This window comes from Pleurodeles waltl, chromosome 7 (assembly GCF_031143425.1).
Source record: "Pleurodeles waltl isolate 20211129_DDA chromosome 7, aPleWal1.hap1.20221129, whole genome shotgun sequence".
NCBI classification, from domain to species: Eukaryota; Metazoa; Chordata; class Amphibia; order Caudata; family Salamandridae; genus Pleurodeles; species Pleurodeles waltl.
Window position 1 is genome coordinate 154,644,350 of NC_090446.1, and position 12,841 is coordinate 154,657,190.

The following is a 12,841-nucleotide window of genomic DNA, read 5'->3' on the forward strand; positions in this document are numbered from 1 at the left end:
TGCATCTTGACGCTCCAGCCCCCAGCACTCTATCCTGCGACGCACAGCTTTCCGAATGGTTCTCCGGCTGCGTGGGCCTCTTCTGCAACTTCCTTGTCCCCGTCCTGTGGGACTCCTGTGTGGCTGCCTGATGTTTGGGCTCTCTGTGTCGCTGAGGGCCTCCTTTGACTCCCCCTCCTAGGTAGAGTCCACCTGGTCCTTCCTGGCCCCCGGCAGCACCATTCACCGGTAACCGCGAGCTTTGCATGTGCCAGGGCTTGTTGGTGAACTCCAACGACGCAAACCCGACTGCAATCCTCCATCCGGCATGGGACATCATTTGCAACCTCCAGGAACCCAACTTCGTCTTCTCGAGTGCAGTATTGACTTTTCTTCTCCACCAGTGGTTCTCCTTTTGCACCATCATCTGGGTTAGCAGGGACTCCTGCTTTTTCTGGACTCTTCTGTGCTTCTTGGACTTGGTCCCCTTCTTCCACAGGTCTTCTTGTCCAGGAATCCACTGTTGGTGTCTTGCAGTCTCTTCTGGGTTTTGCAGTATTCTTCTGTTCTTCTTTGTGTGTGTTCTAGGAAACTTACTGTGATATACTCCTGCTTTCCTGGTCACTGGGGTGGGTTCTGGTACTTACCTTTGGGCTTTCTAGTGTATATCATTTGTGTATTACTTACCTCTTAAGCAAGTATAGCATCTAAGGTATTTTTGGTATTTGTGTCACCAAAATAAATTACCTTTATTTTTGTAACACTGAGGCGGTCATTCTGACCCTGGCGGTCAAAGACCGCCAGGGCGGAGGACCGCGGGAGCACCGCCGACAGGCCGGCGGTGCTCCAATGGGGATTCCGACTGCGGCGGTAAAGCCGCGGTCGGACCGGCAACACTGGCGGTCTCCCGCCAGTGTACCGCCGCCCCATTGAATCCTCCAAGGCGGCGCAGCTTGCTGCGCCGCCGAGGGGATTCCGACCCCCCCTACCGCCATCCAGATCCCGGCGGTCCGACCGCCGGGATCCGGATGGCGGTAGGGGGGGGTCGCGGGGCCCCTGGGTGCCCCTGCAGTGCCCATGCCACTGGCATGGGCATTGCAGGGGCCCCCGTAAGAGGGCCCCTAAATGTATTTCACTGTCTGCTGCGCAGACAGTGAAATACGCGACGGGTGCAACTGCACCCGTCGCACAGCTTCCACTCCGCCGGCTCGATTCCGAGCCGGCTTCATCGTGGAAGCCTCTTTCCCGCTGGGCTGGCGGGCGGCCTGAAGGCGACCGCCCGCCAGCCCAGCGGGAAAGTCAGAATTACCGCCGCGGTCTTTCGACCGCGGAACGGTAACCTGACGGCGGGACTTTGGCGGGCGGCCTCCGCCGCCCGCCAAGGTCAGAATGAGGGCCTGAGTGTTTTCTTTCGTGTGTGTGAGTACTGTGTGACTACAGTGGTATTGCATGAGCTTTGCATGTCTTATAGATAAGTCTTGGCTGATCATCCAAGGTATCTCTAGAGAGCCTGGCTTCTAGACACTGACTACACTACACTAATGAGGGATAACTGGGCCTGGTATAAGGCGTAAGTACCATAGGTACCGACCACACACCAGGCCAGCCTCCTACAGAATACTTTTACTGTGTTATATCAATTGGTATTACCTGGCAGTAAGAAACAGCAAAACATGACTACATGCCCACCCATCCAAACTGGGGGGCAAGGATATGTTGTAATTTCTCTGCCCTCTCTTTCTCATAAGGGCCGTTGGAGAAGGTTAATTACAGTGGAGACAGAATAGTCTCTGCAGTGATTAACCCAAAATTCCTCCTGCATCTAAATGTGGCCGGCGAACCGCATTCTTGGCAGTGAGGATACCCTGTCACCGTTGTGAAGAAGTACCCTTACCGCCAACACTTAAATCAGACCCTATGTTGTTTATTTGGTTGGACGCTGTTTTTTTCCTACAGCTTTCCGTTGCTATGTCAGGTTGGATATTGGATGATAGTTTAATGTATTGGTTGTGTCAAGCTTGGGCTTTTTGATTATGAGGCTAATTAGGATCGCCTTCAGTGTAGGTGGGAAATTACATTGGTCAAGGGAGGCATAAATCCAATTTCACTATGTGTCATGAAATGTTGAATTTGGCCTTGCTTTTTCGGTTGATACAGAGTTATGGACATCATTTGTGTGTCATGGGTCTTGTATGGATATAGTTAGGTTGTCTAAAGTGATATTAGAGAATATGTAAGAGGTATGAGAATGTTTTAAATCAGAGGATTGCATGGGACAGTTGTGCTGAAGTTATTTCTATAAGTTGGATTTTTTCTGTAAAATATCTAGAGTTCTGGAAATACGTATGGGAAGTTACTGCTGGGGATGGGCCTGGGTCTGGGATTTGGGTTCACCTTTTATATAAGGAGCCCAGGGCAAGGGTGTGCACTGGACAGGTAGTGTCCGACGCATTCCATGTGGAGAGACTAGGCAGGAGTGCCCGCTGTCCCCACTCCTTTTGCACTCATCATGTAGTCATTGGCAATGCATCTAAGGGCCGAGCCGGAGCATGAGATGGGCATTAAGAAGCTGGAGCTCAAAGCCAGGCAAACCTTAGAGCCCAGCAGCAATGGTGGTAGCAGTACCCAGTGTCCACAGGAGAAAGGAGGGTCCACATACTCAAGGATCAGGTGCCTAACTTTGTTTTGGGGCATCACATAGATAAATGGCTTGAGGCCTATGAGTTTGCTCTGCAGAAGTACATGGTCCTTGAGGAGGATTTGGGAACCACCCCCTGGAGTCACATCTCCAGTGAAGGGAAGCATGCACTTTAGCCCTAGGGAAAGGGCATAGGATGAAGTATCCCCTCATGAAGGTCATTCTCATCAGAAAATATGGGCTCACCACAAGAAAAGTATAGGCTAAAGTTGAGGGACCGTTAGATGTTGGCCCAACAGTCTTGGGTAGATTGGCTGGACCAAGATTGCAATCACTGAATGGTTGGGTGAAAGACAGTGCCGTTAATGATTACCAAGGGCTGTATAATTTAATTGCAAGGGACTGCTCTGAGGAACTCACATGGCCTATCACACTATGATAGTGGAAAGGCTTTTTTCTCCAGAGAAGTACTGCAGACAGGTGTCTCTGGTCCAGGGGCAGGACTTTTTTCACCCCCATGGTTCTGGTATCCCTGGAGTGGGGTGAGGAGGTGACCCAGAGGATAGTCCTAGTTAGTTCCCAGAGGCCCATTGACTGCATTCTGGGAAATGAGTTGTCACCAGTGTTAGGAGAGCTGGGAGGGAGATCCCCCAGGACACCCTGAAAAAACAGGTTTCTAATGCTCCCCTCCACATGGCGAGGGGATCATTAGAATGGTTTTACTGTTCCTTACCTCCAAGTTTTACCTGGAGGTAAGGAACAGTAATAAAATGACTACATGTTAACCCAGACAGACAGAGTATCCTCTCTTCCAATATATAAATCTGGCCCTTAATCATTTATGATGTGATTTTTGTGTACATAGCTTTATCTGAATTTGAATTACAAAATAGTGGTGAAGTTATGTATTATTTCAAAGAGATTGTTCTTCAGTAAGCAGTTGTCAGAGACCAGTGTAGAATTTGCTGACTGAAGGAGGAAAAACTAGGGAGATGATATATGACGTGCTCCAGCTTTCAAAACTGATCCTAAACAGCAAAAGCACTGCTGGCCTAGAATGTGTGAGTTATTGTTATTTTAGCAACCCTCATTGACAACCTAGACCCAAGGCAGTGGCTGCTGATGAGACAAGATCATACTCTTTTATAGCGCTGAGTGGTGTGAAAGCTGTTTAGCAGACACAGACTCCAACAGAGGTCAAAAATCCTTTTGTCCAAAATATAAAAAAAGGCTGAAGCACTTTAAATAGATGGATCTACTTAGAATTTATTTGACGACTAGCAATGTGGAGTTCTTATCATATATTTACACTGTCTCCTCTGTGTTTCACAAAAGTTCTGCTTCACCTTGTTTCCTTGTCCGCAATAACAAGCTCTTCTACTACAAACTCTTTTCTTAAACCTTCTGGTCCACATAGCATTGTTTTTCCAATGTATTCTTTGCACTAGGTCATGGTCAGTGTGATCTCATTCCACCTCCCCTTTGTCCTTCTGTGAAAGCTCTTTTCTTTTGTTTCCCTTTGATTTCCTCCTAACCCAAGCTTTCTTTAGATCTTCTGTACTTTCGGGGATAGTTCTACCCTGCGTAGCCTAGAAATATTATTTATGTTTTTAAGGAAAGATGTTTTTATGATGCACTTTAAAATAATTACTTATTGAAGTGTTACTTTGGTACAAAGGAGGGAATCCAGGACATGCTTGATAAGATGGGGCTGTCATAGGTTATTGAGAGGAGACCACAGATTATATAATCAGTGTAGATGATTATATGAGCAATCCTCGAAGGTTGGGAACTTTTGATTTTTTTTCTGAACTGTGCATAATACCTAGTGGCCTTCTTGTCACCTTTTTTCAATTCTAAATGCCCCCAGGACAACTCTTACATTATTAGTTAGCTTGGTGGAAGTGGTTAGGAAAATATAGAGCTGTAATCTGTGCAGACAATGTAATGCATTTTAAGCCTTATGTGAAATCCCTTTCTATTAGCATAATCACTATCAAGCAGTTGGCATTATATTCCCTGTATGATATCCATTTTACTAAATGTATAATTACTATAGAGTTGAGAGGAAGGTACATGCAGAGTTCAAACACTTCTTCACTCTTTTTCTATTTCCTGGATTCACCCTGATGCCCTCATTTTGTCGCTCACCAACAGGCACTTCTTGCTGTCAGTCCTTCATAAGCAGTGGAAAGTCAGGAAACATAGCTCTGCATGAGCCAGCAGCAATACAGTCAGCCTTTGAAATGTATGCCCAGTGTATACCAGCTGTTGATAGATGAGAATGTGATATGCGGTGAGGTGATACCAATTAACTCTTTTTTTTCAATACACAATTCCAGGGAAAAGAAGCTTCCCAAGAGAGCATTCTTGAGTTCTACAAGGCCAGGAAAATCAAGCAAACACAAGATTCCTTTGATGGGATAGAGACAGATGCAGCAGGGGACAGTGTAAAGCACAACCCCATTCTGGAATACCAGAAGATCCCCAGCATGGACTCCAGACGTTCCCAGGACAGCATCTTATCCAGGTGGGTTTCTTCACCACCAGCATCCCATCACCAATACCACCAATAATGCAACTACCATCTACACAGTACTACAAATACCACTACCAATACCAGATCACTGCCATCACTCCTAGTACCACCGATAAAAAACAACCAATGCCACCACCGATCTCGGACCTCTTACTGCCAATTCCCCCACTACCAGCACCACCACAATTACTATTTCCTTGGGGTCCGGCTGTCTGTATGTAATAAAAAGTACTTTGTAGGTGTGTGAACCTGATGCTCATAAATTAATGTGGGAACAATTGATCAGAATAACTAACATACCACAATCATCATTACCACACCACCACCATTACCACCTTAATCCCTCTAACAATACTATCACCAGTATCATAAATACCACAGTCAATATTACCAACAGTAACACTAATGGGGGCACCACAAATTGCAACAGTGCCCCCATCAATATAATCATCACCAATAATACCAATATAATCACTATCAATGCCACCAAACATACTAGTAGCCTTGATGCCACCCATACCACCAGCATACCACCACCACTGTTGATCTTGCAATCACAATCTTAATGCCACCATCAATGCCATCACCATCAATAGCTAATTACCCCTGCTAACAATACCACTACAAATGTCACCACCATCAATATGTCCACTACCAAGATAACCACCCGTACACCACCACCAGTATCACATCACCACCACTATTACTATACATCCATATCCAATGCAAGCACCTTAAACATACAGCAACAAAAAGACCTCAAACAATACAGAAATTCCAACATTACCACCACCACCACAATACCGTGAATAGTACCAAATCATCAGTTTCACTACCACAACCACCCTTGTTACCACCAAAACCACTGACAATACCACAAGATTGCAAGTATCACCAATATGTGTAGAACCAACCTATCATCACAATACAAGCACCAGTACCTGTCCCAGACCACCCAACTATTATCATCAACATTCCCAATGCCCCCACCACCTTTACTAATCTCTTAAGTACCAATACTTGTGTCCCCACTAATAGCACCATCAATATAAACACAGACTCAACATATACTGCCAGTAACACCGCCACCAATGTTTCTAGTACCACCGTCTATAACACCAAAATCATGACCACCAGTGCCACCAATATTACCATGAACCATTTACACCACCACTAGTATGATCACCACAAATGCTGCACCACTACTGGTATCCATGATACCACAACCACAGTCCCAATACTTCCACAACTATGAGTACCACATACCACTACAGCAACCTCAGCACTACCACCAATACTACCACTAATACCATTACCACTACCTCCAGCATTATCATCACCACCAACGCTACCACAACCGCTACACCACCACCAGTACTACCAACGATACAACAAACACAGCTGCTGTTACCCTCACCGCTGGCACAACAGTACCGCCACCAATACCTCTACTACTTCAAGCACTACCAGTACCAATAATACAAAGCTCTCTAACAGTACCACTATTACCAACACCAATACCACTAACACCAATGTCACATCAGGAGTCCGACCATTAATATAATAATTAAAATAACACTACTAGTCACACCACAAGTCACATATACTGCTACCAATACCACACTACCACCAATAGTACCACCACCAGTACCCCTACTGAATACCAATACCCCTACCGCATACCTATTCCTCTACCACCAAACCACCACTTCGGCCACCCCAATGAATACAATTGCGACCATTGATACTGAGCCTACCACCACCAATTCTACCACCAGTAACTCTAATACCCACACTGGATATACCAACACCACCAATACCATCAACACAGTCATGACAAGTACCATCCTCATCTCACCTGTCCTACCATGAATATCAGTGACACTAATACCATCCCAGTAATCCTAATTCCCCCAACAGAAATACCAATCCCACCAGCATTGCTACTACCAGATCAATACCACCACCAATACCAAGGCACTAAAAATACTACCACTAATACCATCACAACCAGCGTCAATACTAGCGAAACCACCAACACCGGGTAGTATAACCACAGGAACAACACACCACCATTACAAACCATCAACAGTATTACCAATACTGTCACTACTAGTACCACCATCACCAGTGCCACACCTGCAGCTCTACTACCAGTGATAATACAACTGCAGCAATACAAATATCACACCAGTACATCCAAAAATACCTCCCCACCACTAAAATCAACAGCTGTGTTACTATTAAAAACCCCGCCACTAGTACATCCAACAATGCCAACAGCACACATACTGCTAACACTAAAAACACCACCACTAGTACTAATACCACCACCTTCAATGCCATCACAAACCCTACCAACAATCTTGTTATGCCAGAATCAGTACCATCAGTACCAGTAACACCAATACCACAACTGCCAATACCACTGATAATGAACGACCAACACCAATTGTGCAGCCAATACTACCCTCAATACCTCCACCAAAATCATCAAAACCAATACCACATCAACAATACAACCTCTAGCAATGTCACCAATCCACCAGGTTCCTAGGGGTAATTTGATGCTGGCTGCAATGGAGTGCGAGTCGGATACACTAACCAGGTTTGTCCTGTTCAAAAGGTTTTACCTTCTGACTTTAGTCCCCAATACAGCACAGGAGTATACTTCTAAAGCCCTTCAGAACTTCAGGTGAGGAACTTAGAGACCCACAGGGTGGAAGACAACATCCAGCCCAGGTCCGGTTACCACTGAACATTTGCAGTAATTATATCCCTGTACCTGAACAGGAGGTTAGCCTAATGACCCTTGGAGTTCACTTATTTGTCCCATGTACAAGAGAGGGAGCAGTTTCAGTCCTTTAGGGCTCTCCTCAGGTTGCAAATTTGAAGTTCAATCCTCTTCTGATCTTCTTCAGGCCTAGAAATGAAAAGGTCTGACATGGGTGCCTGTAAATGCTATATGTATGCCTCGTATGAGTTAGTGGGTAGGAATGACCCCTTGGGTTGCCCTAACCAATGGGGCTAGGATTCCTGAGGCTAACCCTATCTACTTTGGGTATTTTCAGGATGTCCAAAGTCTTCAGACAAATTAAACGTGGGCTCTGAGTGCTAAGTGTGTGTGTGTGGGGTGGAGGGAGGGAATGTACTACTGTAATCTTAGTATCCTCCTACATCTAACAATAAAATCCAGTTTTGGGGAGTCTCTGTACCCCCAACAAATTCTGAGACTGAAGTCTGGTCAAATCAAACCCCATCTTTCAGCAACCACCTAGTGGATACACAAAAAGTATTTTGGCATTCTGTTTCCCTCCTTTGAAGTGCACCCCGAATGTCATATGAAGAACTCCAGCAGACCTGTCAAGTAGGTCTTGACACTCTAGCAGGATCTATCTCTGTGATGACAACAAGAGGCCCACTGTGGTGGAGGCTGGTATGGCCGATTGGGGCAAAAGAAGGGTGCAGGCCTGTGTGTTAGATACTTCTGTTTGTGACAGGGTAGGTCTCTTTGAGGTTAATCAAGTTCTTAGGCCCAGCCCACAACAACACCTCTCTGTACCCAAGGTCTTTTGTCCCTGTTCTGGGCAGAAGTTCACACTTCGTTCACACTTATTGAAATGTGAATTACTGGCTGGCAGAAGAGAGAGTAAAATGCAAACATAGATTTTAGAGACTTCAAGCAGGGCAAAGGTAATATTTTAAAAGTCATATTTCAAAAATATTCATTGCAAAAACAAATTTACCTGTTGATTGGGCTTGTTATAAATATTTGAAAACATATAAAAATTAAATTTTAGCTTCTTAGGCGAAGAGAACATTTATTAAACTTACTCTTTTATCCCTGCGCTGTCATATGGAATAGCTAAACCTGCTACAGCGAAAATAGCTTTTAGGTTCCTGTCAGTGTAAGTTTATGTTTAACATTAAACTTTTACACGTCCTACTTTTAAATACCTTTCATCCTGACTTGTGAGCAATGGGGCCTACTTAAGGGTGATTTGTTAAGTATTTAACATAAAGATGTAGGCCTGTCAAAAGGGGTTATACTGAAAGGTCGAATTTGCAGTTTTAAGTTTTAAGCCACACAAACAATGGAGATATGCTTTACAATGCCACTGCAATGGTTGTAACAGTGAATATTGCAATCCAGAGGTAGCATTTAATTTACAGTACCTGTGTACACCTGGCACCATGTTTGTGAGTACATTTATGAGTAAATTAAAAGTGCACTCAGGAGTATACCAGTTTTACCGTGTTGAAAGGAGGAGCACAAGCACTTTCTCCATGGTTAACATTGGTAAGGTGCACAGAGTTCTAAAGCCAGTGAAAGTAGGGTTTAGCAAAAAAGACAAAAAAAATCCTGGATGACTCTGGGGAAAGGGCACATTTACAACTATCATCACAAGCAATACCTTATAAACACCAACACCATACTGCTGATACCACACAAACAATAATGCCAGTTAATACACCACATATGTCACACCCACCAATGCCACCAGCAATGCCATCATAAGAGATACCACCACCAGACCCCGACAATACCACCACTAATTCTACCAGTAATTTTACCAGTGTTCCCACAAGACCACCAGACCACCATTATCACCAATTCCAGTAATATCACCACATCATCAATACTGCCAGTAGCAGCATCGACTAATAGAACCAACACCAGGACAACTTTTAACACCCACACCAACATAACTGCCTAAACAACCAATACCACCCAAGCAGTCTCCACCAGTACCACTAATACAATCAAAACCTACACAATGTGATAAATACCAATAATACTAGCAATTCTACACCACCACCACAAACACCACAGCTAATACCAAATATATCCCAACTACCCCTATGAGTGTCCATACGACCAGTACCACTGCATCAACTTTAACCATCAATAGCTAGTCTAGAACCACCAATATTGAAAGTGCCAGTATCACCTGTAATACCATCATCACCAGTACCACAATCATGGGTGGCGCCTCTACAACCAATTCCTCCTCCTCCATCACCACTGCAGCCAGAACCACACTGTCAGTACTAATATCATCCCCACAATTGCAAACCTACCAATCACACTCCACTCATTCTAAACAGCAACAATATCACCACCGACTATTGCATCACAACCAATACCATGACTAACAATAACATTACCACAATAGCTCACCATCACATTACTACAAAAACTACCATAGTAATACCTTAATTGTGTAGACTGTGATGCTAAGAATACCACTATCAGTGCCACTAATAATACCACCATGAATGCCATTACTACCAATGCCTTCATCACCATCTGTAGCACTACCTACAATGCCATCAAACCACTATCACCGCCATCATTTCCATAACCACCATTTTCTCCAACACCACCCCTCTAGAAAAAAACACAAATAAAGTTATTACTAATACCATTACTACTGCCAGCGCTACACCACAATTGGTACTATATAACCACCCCAAAACCACCACTAGTGTCGCCAATACTACCACTAATATTACTATCCCAAAACCACCACGACATGACATACCAACACCACACCTCCAATACCACAGAACCACCAATACTAATACTATCACAGTACTACCACTACAATACTAAAGCACTACTAATACCACCCTTTCACCAAAAGAGGTTACTAAAGCAACAAGTAATACCACCACCACAAATATCACCTCTACTAATACCACCACTAGTGTCACACCACCTCTAATAATACCAAAACAAATACCACTTAAGCATCAACATCACCACTGCCATAAATAGTTCCACCCATATTATGATCGGTAACAGCAGCACTAATACCACCACAACAAACAACACTACCATTACCACCACCACCATCAATATCCCGACCAATATCACAAATACCAAAACCACCATCAATAATATCCCCACCACAACCAACCCCAAACACCGCCACCAGTGCCCCCAACACAAAGTATATCAAACTCCATCAATACCATCACTAATACCATTGTCAGGTTCATTTTGTGTAGACTAGCACAAAGCAGCTGTACCCCTATGGAGTTATAAAGGTGAATAATGTACCTGTGGTACGATTTGGGGTTAACAGGGAAGGGTAGTGAGAGAGAGAAACACAGAACTAGATTTCATTCTCTGAATGGATTTTCTTTGGTTGGTGACAACACAGCAACTGTGATGAATGAAGAATGGTCTGTTACTGGACCAGCTGTAGGTCAAACAGGAAACCACAGTAAGTATACGGTTATAGACCAGAGAAAACTGTTGCAAAATATGAACAGTGTTAGCTTACCAGTTTTTCTGCAGATCAAGTTCCTGACAAGGACATCAGGATGCCACTGCAAATGAGTCCTGCCAGGCATTAAGGAGGTAGGAGGAAGGAGATACCTAAGGATATTTAGCAAAACCAGGTATACACAAGGATAAGGAGGGAATCAAGATGGGAAAAAGAAACGTGAGGGGCAAGTAAACAGGTGATGAAGAGGAGAGCCACTACATAACTCCCTGCCTTTTCTGAGCCTAAATCCTGACAGACCAGCAATACCACCATCACTACCAACACTACTAATCCCACTGCAAATTATGCTTCTAAAAGCACCAGTGCACCATATATAGCCTCAACACTATGAATACCACCAATAAAATATATTTCCAATATCACCACAAATAACCACAACAGTTACCAACACCACACAAGTGCCAATACATAGCATCAATGCCACCACCACCAATACCATACTAAAGTAATACCAATATCACTAGCACCACCGACAGTACCACCGTAACAAATACCAATATCACCACAACAGCAACACCAACACTTTGAATACTACCATTATTATCACTGGATTAAAACAACGCTACCTGTATCATCACCACAAATACCATACCACTCCAATTTACTTTCTCCATCAGTAGCAGCCATACCCTTAAAACAAATACTCCCATATCATTGCAATATGAATGGTATCACTACTAATACAGCTAATGGCAGTACCATCACCATTACCACAACTAATACCCCACCAAATTACCAATACAGTCACCTCTAACCGTACCAGACTACCTCTACAATACCTCTTATAATGTCACTATTACCACCCTTTTCACCACCACCAAATTCCTCCTCCAGCCTCCTCCATCACAAGTGACACAACACAACAAATATAGCACCAATAATACCACATCCAAAATGGCCACCAGTGCCACCATTACCAATGCCATTAGCAATGCCATCAATACGATAACCAAAATAACTACCAGGAAAACATTGATACCACAACTATAAATGCCTGCACAACTAATGAAGCCTAGACTAATACACTACCATGAATACGTTGAAGATCTACCAATATCAGTACCAAAACCACCAGAAATACTACTGACACTAATGCCACCACCATTTCCACTGCACCAACAGTATCACCCTAACCATACTAACACCACCCCAATACCACACTACCACTCTCACAGCAGCACAGAAAGTACAACCACCAGGCCCACCACTATCAATACCAATACAAATAACACCAAAACCAGCACTACAAATACAGTCACTATCACCAAAAGCATTAGCACCATCACAACACCACCAGTACCCCCAAATATGACCACTAGCACCACCAATACCACTAATATGACCACTATCACCAATACAACCAACTATGCTATCACCAGTACCAAA

The 12,841-nt window shown here is 44.0% G+C and overlaps 1 protein-coding gene across 2 annotated transcripts in view; it reads left to right on the plus strand.

Annotated features, from left to right (window-relative positions):
* The window catches only part of LOC138303899 (piezo-type mechanosensitive ion channel component 2-like), a 733,706-nt gene that overhangs the window by 471,200 nt on the left and 249,665 nt on the right, over positions 1–12,841 (plus strand). For both annotated transcript variants that reach the window (XM_069243434.1, XM_069243435.1), the window contains one exon: positions 4,960–5,147. In XM_069243434.1, coding sequence (XP_069099535.1) covers positions 4,960–5,147 — 188 coding nt within the window. The remainder of the gene's footprint in view (positions 1–4,959; positions 5,148–12,841) is intronic.